Genomic DNA, 13143 nt, shown 5'->3' on the forward strand with positions numbered 1-13143 from the left:
TTTACCCAAATCTAAAAGCTACAAAGAAAAGCATCAAAATAGCGGCAAAAAAGAGGATGAAAAGAAAACAAAAATGTGCCGGAAAAGCAACACAGAAAGTGACGAAAAATGTGTGAAATGTGTGAAAAGTGACAAAAACACAATAAAAAATGTGACAAAAACACAATAAAACATGTGACAAAAACACAATAAAAAATGTGACAGAAATAGTGTTTATTTCGTCGACTAAAATATTTAATCTTAATTTTAGTCAAAGTGATATTTTTGACGACTAAAATTGGACTAAAACTAAATTAAAAGTTTCTCATGAGACTAAAACTGTGACTAAAATGTCCAGATATTTTAGTCGACTAAAATAAGACTAAATAAAAATGAAAAGGAGAGACTAAAATCATCCAAACTTGTATTGAGCGTCTGAAAGAGCCTCAGATCATGTTTAAAGGATCAGCTCTGAGCTTTGTTCATGTGAAGCAGAAACATGAAGCAGAGGAACAACATTAAATATGATTATAATGAATATTATCAATGCAAAGTCCACTAAAATAGTCTTAAATTTAGTCGACTAAAACTAGACTAAAATTGAAGACATTTTTTTGACTAAAACTAGACTAAAATCGAATTACATTCTCGTCAGAAGACTAAAACTAAAACTAAATTAAAATATGTTGTCAAAATTAACACTGGACAGAAACACAATAAAAAGTGACAAAAAAGTAATGAAAAAACAACAAAAATATGACAAAATGTTACAATCCCTTTTTCAGGTCTTAGCTTTCAAATGAGCCGTTACATTGTTGCTCTCCAGTCGAGAAGCTTTTAGATTTGGGTAAAGCCGAACTGTAGAAAATGCTCTCCGTTAAGGCGGTTTTAATGTCAATAAACTATAACTAAACTGTCTATAAACTCGTCCCTGTGAAGAAATGGGAGGGTTTGGATAAAAAACATATTCATTTAGTTGCCTTCTCTTTCATAGTTTGTAATATATAAATATGTAGGTTTATTATGTTCTTTACTAGACACAAAGATTATTTTTCAGAGGTGATTTAGGACATTTGTTTATTATGTTGTTGTTGCTTTTCCAGCACATTTTCATCCTCGTTTTCAGCGTTATTTTGACCGGAGAAAATGTGCTCAGTTTAGGCGGCGGTTAAATGATCGAGTAACAAGACGCAGGTGCCGGGCCCCTGGTTAAACCCCTGTCCCGTGGAGGTGATGGCTCCTGGTTAAACCCCTGTCCCGTGGAGGTGATGGCTCCTGGTTAAACCCCTGTGTGGAGGTGAAGGGCTCCTGGTTAAACCCCTGGTCCCGTGGAGGTGATGGGCTCCTGGTTAAACCCCTGGTCCCGTGGAGGTGATGGGCTCCTGGTTAAACCCCTGTGTGGAGGTGAAGGGCTCCTGGTTAAACCCCTGTGTGGAGGTGACAGGCCCCTGGTTAAACCCCTGTCCCGTGGAGGTGATGGCTCCTGGTTAAACCCCTGTGTGGAGGTGATGGCTCCTGGATAAACCCCTGTGTGGAGGTGAAGGCCCCTGGTTAAACTCCTGTGTGGAGGTGAAGGCCCCTGGTTAAACCCCTGTGTGGAGGTGATGGCTCCTGGTTAAACCCCTCTGTGGAGGTGATGGGCTCCTGGTTAAACCCCTGTGTGGAGGTGATGGGCTCCTGGTTAAACCCCTCTGTGGAGGTGATGGCCCCCGGTTAAACCCCTGTGTGGAGGTGATGGGCTCCTGGTTAAACCCCTGGTCCCGTGGAGGTGATGGCCCCTGGTTAAACTCCTGTGTGGAGGTGCCGGGCCCCCGGTTAAACCCCCGGCAGCAGCAGTTTCCATTGACGGGCTCTCTCCTCTCTCCGCAGGATCAGTCTTTGTGCCGGACTCAAAGGAAAAGCCGACACAGCGCGGCCGCCGAAGCCTCTCTTTGTCCCGCCGCAGTATAAATATCCACGTCCAACTTTTCACACGCACTGAGCGGACCAACGAGACACGCACCATGTCGCAGTACTCTGGGAAGGTGAGTGCACAGGCTGGGTTTAGGGACAGCAGAATCTGGACCAGCTTTTCCTCCAGTTTATTCAGTGTTGTTAGTCTAGATTTTACAGTGTTGAGATGTTAGTCCAGTTTTTACAGTGTTGAGATGATAGTCCAGTTTTACAGTGTTTTTTACAGTGTTGAGATGATAGTCCAGTTTTTACAGTGTTGAGATGTTAGTCCAGTTTTACAGTGTTTTTTACAGTGTTGAGATGATAGTCCAGTTTTTACAGTGTTTTTACAGTGTTTTTTACAGTGTTGAGATGATAGTCCAGTTTTTACAGTGTTTTTACAGTGTTGAGATGTTAGTCCAGTTTTTACAGTGTTTTTACAGTGTTGAGATGTTAGTCCAGTTTTACAATGTTGAGATGTTAGTCCAGTTTTACAATGTTGAGATGTTAGTCCAGTTTTACAATGTTGAGATGTTAGTCCAGTTTTACAGTGTTTTTACAGTGTTGAGATGTTAGTCCAGTTTTACAGTGTTTTTTACAGTGTTGAGATGATAGTCCAGTTTTTACAGTGTTTTTACAGTGTTTTTTACAGTGTTGAGATGATAGTCCAGTTTTTACAGTGTTTTTACAGTGTTGAGATGTTAGTCCAGTTTTTACAGTGTTTTTACAGTGTTGAGATGTTAGTCCAGTTTTACAATGTTGAGATGTTAGTCCAGTTTTACAATGTTGAGATGTTAGTCCAGTTTTACAATGTTGAGATGTTAGTCCAGTTTTACAGTGTTTTTACAGTGTTGAGATGTTAGTCCAGTTTTACAGTGTTTTTACAGTGTTGAGATGTTAGTCCAGTTCTATTTCATCCCTCCTGACCGCCAGAGGCGGTGCTGTAAGCACTGAATGTTCCCTTCGCGCATGCGTAGTTCGAGTAATTAATACCAAATGAGTCACACCTGTGACCCTGGATGACGCCCCGGAGGTAATAAATCCCCCCGTCATCCGAGCCTCTGTTCCTTTTTTCTTCTCGCGTGTGGTTCGAACAACGTGGCTTTAGCCGTTCGTTTTTGGAGTTTTTCGCTGTCGCTGGATGCCCTGTCGTCGAATCTGGCTGGAGTAGCGGTGGACCGTCCTCCTTGGGCTGCGACAGTTGGATCTTCGCTATTTTCTGTAGGTATATTTGAGTGTTGTTGGTGACGATAGCGTTCGCGCCTCCTCTCCCAACTCACGGCGTTTGGTGTTGGTACACACCGTCGTTGTTCTTTTGTGCTCCCGGAGTGTGGAGTTGGCTAACGGTGTTAGTCTTTTTTGTTGTTTTGCTATCATTGGTGACGGTAGCGTTCGCGCCCCCTCTCCCAACTTTAGCCTGTTTTTTCTGTGTATAGTCCGGATTGTTACCCGAGTGGCCTTTTTCGTTTACTGTTTCGCTATAATTGGTGACGGTAGCGTCCGCGCCCCCTCTCCCAATTTTAGCCTGTTTTTTCTGCCGATAGTCCGGTTTGCTGCCTGAGTTTGCAGTTTTTTCTTTTTACTTCGCTATAATTGGTGACGGTAGCGTTCGCGCCCCCTCTCCCACTTTTAGCCTGTTTTGCGCCTACAGTCTGCGTGGCTACCGGTGTTTTTCCGGTTGTTTTTTTTCGCTATAATTGGTGACGGTAGCGTTCGCGCCCCCTCTCCCAATTTTAGCCTGTCTTGCGCCTGTAGTTTGCGTTGCTACCGGTGTTTTTCCGGTGTGTTTTCCGCTATAATTGGTGACGGTAGCGTTCGCGCCCCCTCTCCCAATTTTGGCTTGGAGCTTGGCGTCTCGTCCCACTCTCGTGTGTGGTGCAGACGGTTGCGAGGATGGATGGCTCACATTGCTGTGTGGCTTGTGGGACGGCGCTCCAGGCAGATGACGGTCATGACCTGTGCCCTGCCTGCCTTGGACCTGACCACCTTCGGGAGGCGCTGTCGGATCATCCTTGCATGAACTGCGGTTACATGTCCCGGGCCGTGAGGCTGGCTAGGTTGGCGCAGTTGCGCACTCAAGATGGTGCTGACCTTCCTCCTTCTGGGCAGGTGGCTCTCCCTGCACGTTCGAAACGCCGGAGTGAGTCCACAGCCATTGGGCCTGCGCCTGAGTCGAAACAGTTGAGGTCTGATGAAGGCCTTTCCATGAGGTTTGAGCAGTTGTCTGCAGAGTTAGCGGTGATGAAGTCCCTGTTTCAGTCACATCGCTTGGATCCTCCCTTGGCTGGGGCTGGGTTCTCTTCCCCGCCCATGCCTGCTTTGAATAGGGAGTTAGAGGTTGTTGAGGAGGTGGAGGATGTCGGTCTCTCTGAAGATGTTTTGTCTCTGGCGGCCTCAGCCTCTCGCTTTAGGGATGACGGAGAGGCTCCATTGTCTGTGGCTGGATCGCGCTCTTCGACTCAGAGTACAGCTAGTGAGGCGGCAGACAGCTCCATGCAGGAGGTCTTGTGCATGGCTTTGAGGCGGCTGCGGGTGGATATTCCGCAGCCGGGAGAATCTGCTCCTGGGAGCGCCTTCTTCAGGCGCGTACAGGCTCCTGCCCCTTTTATTGTCCCACAATCGTCGGAATATCTGAGGGAGTTAAATGCATGCTGGCGCGACCCAGGAGCTTTTTCGCACCTCTCCGCGGATGGTCGGGTGTTGGCTTCTATGCATGAGGCGGCAAAGGCAGGCTTGGAGCGCATGCCAGCGGTTGAACCTGCCATAGCTTCACTCATCGTGTCACCAGATGAGGCTCTGCGTCGTGATGTTCGTTGCCCACGGGTTCAATGTCGCGCTACTGATGACCTCCTCTGTAGGGCCTACAGTGCTGGGGCACGGGCTGGTCGTCTTGGTAACTCGCTGGCGCACCTCCTGTTTGCCCTCTCTGCATCCTTGCAGGATGAGGGGGGTGTGGCGGTTGCTACCGGGTTTAGTGATGCGGCACTGCAGGCGTTTGCTCTGATGACCAGGGAGCTGGGCCGTGTAATGTCTTTCCTCGTTCAGGCTCGTCGGCAGGTTTGGCTGGCTCAGTCTACGCTGACTGAGACATGCCGTAGGACCCTACGCAGTGTTCCTGTGGAACCGGGAGAGATGTTTGGTTCGGCTGCCCTGGAGGCTTTGGAACGGACCGTTCAAGCGCGACAGACGAGACAGCAGCTTTCAGGTCTCAGCCGGGTTATGCAGCCCCCCCCTCCTCGGCGGCCGAGGCGCCTTGTTACTGAACCCGCTGACCGCTCGCAGCCTCGGTCCCGGGCTGGTGGTTTTTCTCCTCGTGATGTTTCACGGAGGACCAGTGGGGACTTTCGTGGCACGGTCCGCCGCTCAGGAGGGCAGGCCCGAGTGTCGGGTTCTGGCCGCCGCCCCCCCGGGGCCCCTAGGGGCCGTGGGGCTAGACAGTGAAGCCAACAGGCCGGCCGTCGGACACTTTTCCCATCAGCAGCTCAGTTACTGGGCTGCTCATGCTGTAGACCCATGGGTGGTTGCCACTTTGACCCATGGCTACAGACTACAGTTCCGACGCCGGCCACAATTTGCCCGCCGGGTCAGGATGACTACGATCAGCGACCCGGTGAAGGCTCAAGCCCTGGACCAGGAGCTTTCCGCCCTCCTGGCCAAGGGGGCAATCGAGGCAGTAGATCCTCTGCTGCAACCCAGGGGATACTATTCAACATACTTCCTCGTGCCAAAGAAAACAGGCGGCTTCCGTCCCATTTTGGATCTGAGGGGGCTCAATCGGTTTCTGAAGGTCCTGCCTTTTCACATGCTGACCACGGCAGAGGTTCTGCAGGCTATTGCGAGGGGGGACTGGTTCACGTCAATAGACCTCTCCGATGCCTACTTCCATGTGCCCATTGCGGTCGAGCACAGGTGCTTTCTCAGGTTTGCCTATCGGGGTCGCCATTGGCAGTTCCGGGTGCTTCCGTTTGGCCTTTCGCTTTCCCCAAGGGTTTTCACTCGGTGCGTGAAGGCGGCCCTCTCTCCTCTGCAGGCCGCCGGAATGAAGATTCTGCCGTATCTCGACGATTGGCTCATCTGCGCCCCCTCTCGTGCAGTCGCGATTCGGGAGACCGGTCGCCTTCTGGCTCATGTGTCCCAGTTGGGCCTCAAGGTCAACTTGGAGAAGAGTTGTCTGTCCCCGTCTCAGACGACAACTTTTCTTGGGATGATTTTGGACTCGACTTCCATGGCGGCTCGTCCATCGGTTCGCAGAGTAGACGACATCCTCCAGTTGGTCGGTCAGTTCACGCTGGGCAGGCGGTTCCCCTACGTCACCTTCCTGCAGTTGTTAGGGAAGCTGACATCTGTCACTCGCATTGTACCTTTGGGCCTGCTGTCGCTGCGTCCTCTACAGTGGTGGCTCAACGGGTTTCGCCTGGACCCCAGGCGTCACAGGCATTGCAGACTCACAGTGACAGGGACATGTCTCCGTGCCCTGACTCCGTGGGGGGACAGGTCCTATCTCTCCAGGGGTGTCCCTTTGGGGGTAGTTGTGTGTCGCAGGGAGGTGGTGACCACAGACGCCTGCTCTACGGGCTGGGGCGCTGTGTGGCAGCACCGGGCCGTCCAGGGGCGCTGGAGTCCGAGGGAGCGCTCCAGTCACATAAATGTGCTGGAGCTGCGCGCCGTACACTTGGCTCTCCGGCGTTTCCTGCCCCACCTGGTAGGCAGGCATGTTCTCGTCCGAACAGACAACACTGCAGCTGTCTACCACATCAACCATCAGGGGGGCACCAGATCTGCACCGCTTCTGGACGCGTCCAGAGCTCTTTTGGTGTGGGCGGCCCCTCGATTGGCCACTCTGCGGGCGGTGTATCTGCCCGGGGAACACAACCGGGTAGCGGACGCTCTCTCTCGTCAGTCATCTGCTCCGGGGGAGTGGACCCTTCACAGCGAAGTGATGCACATGATTTGGGACCTCTTTGGTCGAGCGGAAGTAGACCTGTTCGCCTCGAAGGAGTCGACTCAGTGCCCGCTGTGGTTTTCTCTTACGGGGGCATCGGGTGCACTGGGTCAGGATGCGTTGGCTCATCCGTGGCCTCAGGTCCTGCTGTTCGCTTTTCCGCCCCTTCCACTGATTTGGCCCACTCTTCAGCGGGTTCTGAGGGAGGGTCACAGGTTGTTGCTGGTGGCCCCGTTCTGGCCAGCACGGCCGTGGTTCCCCCTGCTGCGAAGTCTGATTCGCGGCAACCCGTGGTGTCTCCCGAACAGGAGGGATCTGCTGTCTCAGTTGGGAGGGCAGATTTGGCATCCCGACCCTCCTCGTCTTCGGCTGTGGGTCTGGCCGTTACAGGGCCCTTGTCACAGTTGACTGGGTTGCCGGCGTCTGTCCAGCACACCATTTTGAGTGCCAGGGCCTCCTCTACTCGTCGGCAGTATGATAACAGATGGCGTCTGTTTTCCCGGTGGTGTTCTGGTCGTGATGAGGACCCGGCTCTGTGTTCAGTGTCCTCTATTCTGGAGTTTCTGCAGTCGCTCTTTGATGAGGGTCGCTCTCCTTCCACGCTTAAGGTATATGTGGCAGCGATCTCTACTAATCATGCTGAGATTGATGGTTGTACTGTGGGGAGCCATAACCTTGTGTCTCGTTTTCTGCGTGGGACTCGCAGGTTACGCCCACCATCGGTCCCGCGGTCACCTGCCTGGGATCTGCCTGTGGTTCTCCAAGCGCTCTCCCGTCCTCCTTTTGAGCCTTTGGCGCAAGCGGAGCTCAAGTGGCTGTCATGTAAGACTGCTTTTTTGTTGGCTATTGTCTCTGCTAAAAGGGTTGGTGAGTTACATGCTCTGTCTGTTAGTCCCTCCTGTCTCCGGTGGAGTCCGGATGGCAGCGGTGTTACCTTATGGCCGAACACTGCATTTGTGCCTAAGGTGTTATCCGGTTCTCATTGTAACCGACCATTGCAGTTGGCACGGTTCCGGCCTTCCGGAGTGGCTGTGGAGGAGTCTGGCTGTTTGTGCCCTGTGAGGGCACTGGAGGCATACGTTGCGGCAACTGCGAGTTTGAGACGCTCGGACCAACTATTTGTGTGTTATGGAGGTCCTCAGTTGGGTCGCCCTCTGTCTAAACAACGTCTATCCCATTGGATAGTGGATGTAATCCGTCATTCCTACGAGGCGGAGGGTCACGCCTTGCCGATCGGGGTGAAGGCCCACTCGACTAGGAGTGTCTCCACTTCCTGGGCGGCTATTCGGGGTGTTCCATTGGATGCGATTTGTGCTGCGGCGTCATGGGCTTCCCCGAGCACGTTCACGAGGTTTTACAACGTCAATGTGGCGGCGTCTCATCCTCTGGGCCGTGCTCTCCTCCAGGGGCCTTCTGGATCCTCTGAGTAAGGTGGGTGCTCAGGATTCCTCGTGACGTAGCTGGTACTAGTCATTCAGTGCTTACAGCACCGCCTCTGGCGGTCAGGAGGGATGAAATAGAACGAAAGTTACGTATGTAACTACGGTTCTATGAATCCCGGATGACCGCCAGAGCTTCTCTGTCACTCAGAATCCTTGCGTTTTCGCGAGAAGATTCTTTAGGAACAGAGGCTCGGATGACGGGGGGATTTATTACCTCCGGGGCGTCATCCAGGGTCACAGGTGTGACTCATTTGGTATTAATTACTCGAACTACGCATGCGCGAAGGGAACATTCAGTGCTTACAGCACCGCCTCTGGCGGTCATCCGGGATTCATAGAACCGTAGTTACATACGTAACTTTCGTTTTACAGTGTTTTTACAGTGTTGAGATGTTAGTCCAGTTTTACAGTGTTTTTTACAGTGTTGAGATGTTAGTCCAGTTTTTACAGTGTTGAGATGTTAGTCCAGTTTTACAGCGTTTTTTACAGTGTTGAGATGATAGTCCAGTTTTACAGTGTTGAGATGTTAGTCCAGTTTTACAGTGTTGAGATGTTAGTCCAGTTTTACAGTGTTGAGATGTTAGTCCAGTTTTACAGTGTTGAGATGTTAGTCCAGTTTTTACAGTGTTTTTACAGTGATGAGATGTTAGTCCAGTTTTTACAGTGTTGAGATGTTAGTCCAGTTTTTACAGTGTTTTTTACAGTGTTGAGATTTTTGCCCCATTTTTATTTATTTTTTCAAATCTTTTTGCCCAATGTTCGTCCCATTTTTCCTATTTTGATTTTTTTTTTTTTTACATTTTTTTCCTTATTTTTCAAATTTGTTTCCCTATTTTTTGCTCATTTTTTAGTACTATTTTTTTTCCCATTTTCTCCCTATTTTTCCCCACATTTCCTGTCATTGCAGATGAACCTGATCTTCCACACATTTTTGTTCTGTTTTCTGGTTCATGAATATCTTTGTATCGGTATCGTTCAGGTATCGGTATCGGAAACCAAGTATCGAAATAACGATACCCTTAGACACAGTTTCGCTTTCCATCTTTTTTTTTTTAAATGATTGTAAAGTCCTGGCCTGATTCACTTTACTTGGCTTTACCCAAATCGAAAAAACGCACAGACCAGAGGAGCGGCTCATTTGAAAGCTAAGACCCACAGAACTGAAGATGTCGTCTTTTGCAGATCACCTTTTACGAGGGGAAGTGCTTCACTGGGAGGAAGCTGGAGGTCAGGGGAGACTGTGACAACTTCCAGGACCGCGGCTTCATGAACAGGTCTGTCCTGAGGCGAGGGGGCGGGGCTAGACCATGACAGCTGAGGCCGAGGGGGCGGGGCTAGACCATAACAGCTGACGCAGAGGGGGCGGGGCTAGACCATGACAGCTGACGCAGAGGGGGCGGGGCTAGACCACAACAGTCGGGCATCGAAGCATCAACAGCAGGGACCGAAAACAAACATCAAGTCTTCCTGATTCTTCTTCATGAGTTTGATGCTGTTGCTCATCAAGAGAAAAAAGTGAAAGGTTTAAACAAACAAAACTGGAAAAAGTTGAGCTTGATCTGGGAAATTGGGGGGAAAAAATTAGAATTTATTTTTATATTTTGGGTCGAAGTGTCAAAAGCAGGGACCGGAAATAAATATTTAAAGTCTTTATATTTGAGTTTTGATGCTGTTACTCATCAACATTTAAAAGAAAAAAAAGGGAAAGACAAGATGACATTATTATTATTTTATTATTTTTATTATTATTATTTAAGTCGAAAAAGTTAGGATAAATCTGGGAAAATTGGGGAAAAACATGGGGGATTTCATGGGATTTTTTATCTTACATTTTGGTCAAATTTGGGGGGGAAATTTGGGGGGGAAAACTGAAGAAAATAAATAATATATATATCTTTTTTTTACAATTTGGGAATTTTTTTTTTTTTTAATGTTGGAAAAAACATGGGAACATTTTTTTTTTCATGGGAATTTTTGTCTTACATTTTGGGAAAATTTGGGGAAAAAAACTAAAAATAAATGAATTTTTCTTTATTTTTTACATTTTGGGAAAATAAAAAACTTTTTAAAAAAAATGGAGGAAAAATGAGAAAATAATACAAGAAAAACATTAAAATTGGGGGAAAAAACTGAAAAAAATTAATAATTATAATTTTTTTACATTTTGGGAAAATTTGAATTTTCAAAAAAAAAAATGTTGGAAAAAACACGGGATTTTTCTTTTTTTTTTCATGGGAATTTTTGTCTTATATTTTGGGAGAATTTGGAGGGAAAATTAGGGAAATAAAACAAAAAATTATTTATTTTTTTACATTTAGGGAAAATTAAAAAAAATTAAAAAAAACTGAGGAAAAATGGGAAAATAATACAAGAAAAAACATTAAAATTGGGGGAAAAAACTGAAAAAAAATATTTTATTTTTTTTACATTTTGGGAAAATAAAAAAATGGAGGAAAAATGGGAAAATGATAAAAGAAAAAAAATGAAAATTGGGGGAAAAACATGAAACAATTTTGGGGAAATTTAGGGGAAAATAAATGGAAAAAACCTGGAAAAAATGTGTAAAAAAACAAAACAAAAAAAACTTGTAAAGTGTTTTTCTGCCCATTTGCCGTTAAAGGAAGTTTCTCGGTTGTCTCGCGCTAACATTATGCATGTTTTATGGTTCTCTCTCTCGCCTCGGCCTCAGGGTGAACTCCATCCGTGTGGAGAGCGGCGCCTGGATCTGCTACGACCACCCGGACTTCAAGGGGCAGCAGTACATCCTGGAGCACGGAGAGTACCCCGAGTTCCAGCGCTGGAACTCCCACAACGACCACATGGGCTCCTGCAAACCCATCCGCATGGTCAGTCTCTCTGCGGGTTTACACTCCGCTTTAGACTCGCACTCGAAATGAGCCTCTGTGTGACCTTTGACCCGCAGCACGGAGAGCACTACCGCATCGAGCTGTTCGAGGGCTGCAACTTCTCCGGCCAGTGCATGGAGATGTGCGACGACTGCCCCTTCCTCCAGAGCCGCGGCTTCAGCAAGAGCTGCATCAACTCCGTCAGGGTCTACGGCGACGGAGCGTGAGTTCAGCAAACACAGCTGCACCCGGAGCACACGCCAGCACTTCAGGGCGCCTAGGACATAAGGAATCACAGAGTTTAGGTTTAAAGGGCGCCTAGAACATAAGGAATCACAGTGTTTAGGTTTAAAGGGCGCCGAGAACATAAGGAATCACAGTGTTTAGGTTTAAAGGTCGCCTAGGACATAAGGAATCACAGTGTTTAGGTTTAAAGGTCACCTAGGACATAAGGAATCACAGTGTTTAGGTTTAAAGGGCGCCTAGAACATAAGGAATCACAGTGTTTAGGTTTAAAGGGCGCCGAGAACATAAGGAATCACAGTGTTTAGGTTTAAAGGTCGCCTAGGACATAAGGAATCACAGTGTTTAGGTTTAAAGGTCACCTAGGACATAAGGAATCACAGTGTTTAGGTTTAAAGTGGCCTTAAAAAGCAAAAGATCAGACTTTCTGCCACCTGGAGAACCACCAGGTTAAATAATGGAAGAAAAGTGGCCACAGATCTGAACCAGTTTACCCAGGACAGTCCCAGTTTACTCAGGACTGTCCCAGTTTACTCAGGACAGTCCCAGTTTACTCAGGACTGTCCCAGTTTACTCAGGACTGTCCCAGTTTACTCAGGACAGTCTCAGTTTACTCAGGACTGTCCCAGTTTACTCAGGACAGTCCCAGTTTACTCAGGACTGTCCCAGTTGACTCAGGACAGTCCCAGTTTACCCAGGACTGTCTCAGTTTACTCAGGACTGTCTCAGTTTACTCAGGAGAGTCTCAGTTTACCCAGGACTGTCCCAGTTTTGAGCCCTCTGTCCTGTGTCCCAGTGAATTTCTCCAAAACCATTGATTTGTCCCAGTTTAACACAAGTTTTGTCCCGGATGTTCCAGTTTTTCACCAGTTTTTTCATTTGAACTAAACACTATGAGGGGGTGGAGTCTGAGTTTGGCTCCTCCCACACACTTGTTCCGTCCCATCAGATTAAACATATAATGATAAACAGAGACAGGCTCACAGACAGGTTCATAATAAGTCGTGACAGCCGTTCCAAAGCAGTGAAGTGTTAAAGTGACCTGTTGTGCCTGACCCCTGACCCTTGACCTCTGACCTCTGACCTCTGCTGCAGCTGGGTGATGTACGAGGAGCCCAACTTCCGCGGCCGCATGTACATCGTGGAGCGCGGCTGTTACTGCAGTCACAACGAGTGGCAGGCCCAGAACCCCAACATCCAGTCCATCCGCCGCGTCGTCAACTACTTCTGATCCCTCCGCCGACCTCCGACCTCTGACCTCCGCTGACCTCTGCTGAGACATGTGACAAATAAACACGGACTGCAAACAATACAACCACTTTTCTATCAAACGCCTCTGTGTGCCTCTGTTCTCTGTGCTGTTCACCTCACGATTCTGATCACAAAACACAGGCAAAACTCAGCCTCCATTTTCTCACATTTCAACTTTCAGCTGGAAATAAAGAAACACAGAAACTTCACCATAACATGATCTCCATACATTTATTTGGGGAATTGTGATTGTAATATAATATCCCACACTTTACTGTCTCAGACTCAAGAGTTTTTGATATCGAACCCTTACCTGATTTACTGAGTTTTGAATTTAAAAAATATGTCACAAAATAAAAGCACAAACTCAAACCTGGCTGTGGTGACGAAATCATAGCCTCTTTAGCATAGGGACCTCTGATGCTAACTATCATAGCCACTTTAGCATAGGGACCTCTGATGCTAACTATCATAGCCACTTTAGCATAGGGACCTCTGATGCTAACTA

General features: G+C 48.0%; 1 protein-coding gene across 1 annotated transcript; it reads left to right on the forward strand.

Annotated features, from left to right (window-relative positions):
- Positions 1 to 1982: 1982 nt before the first annotated feature.
- LOC306978032 (gamma-crystallin N-B) lies at positions 1983 to 12615 on the forward strand (the record flags this gene model as incomplete). The annotated part of the gene is made up of 5 exons (XM_079576489.1): positions 1983 to 2003; positions 9478 to 9569; positions 10985 to 11141; positions 11219 to 11364; positions 12480 to 12615. 5 exons carry the CDS (start codon positions 1983 to 1985, stop codon positions 12613 to 12615), a joined length of 552 nt encoding a protein of 183 aa, XP_079432615.1.
- Between the last annotated feature and the right edge of the window lie 528 nt (positions 12616 to 13143).

The sequence above is a fragment of the Gobius niger genome (genome assembly GCF_951799975.1).
Source record: "Gobius niger genome assembly, chromosome: 18".
NCBI lineage: Eukaryota > Metazoa > Chordata > Actinopteri > Gobiiformes > Gobiidae > Gobius > Gobius niger.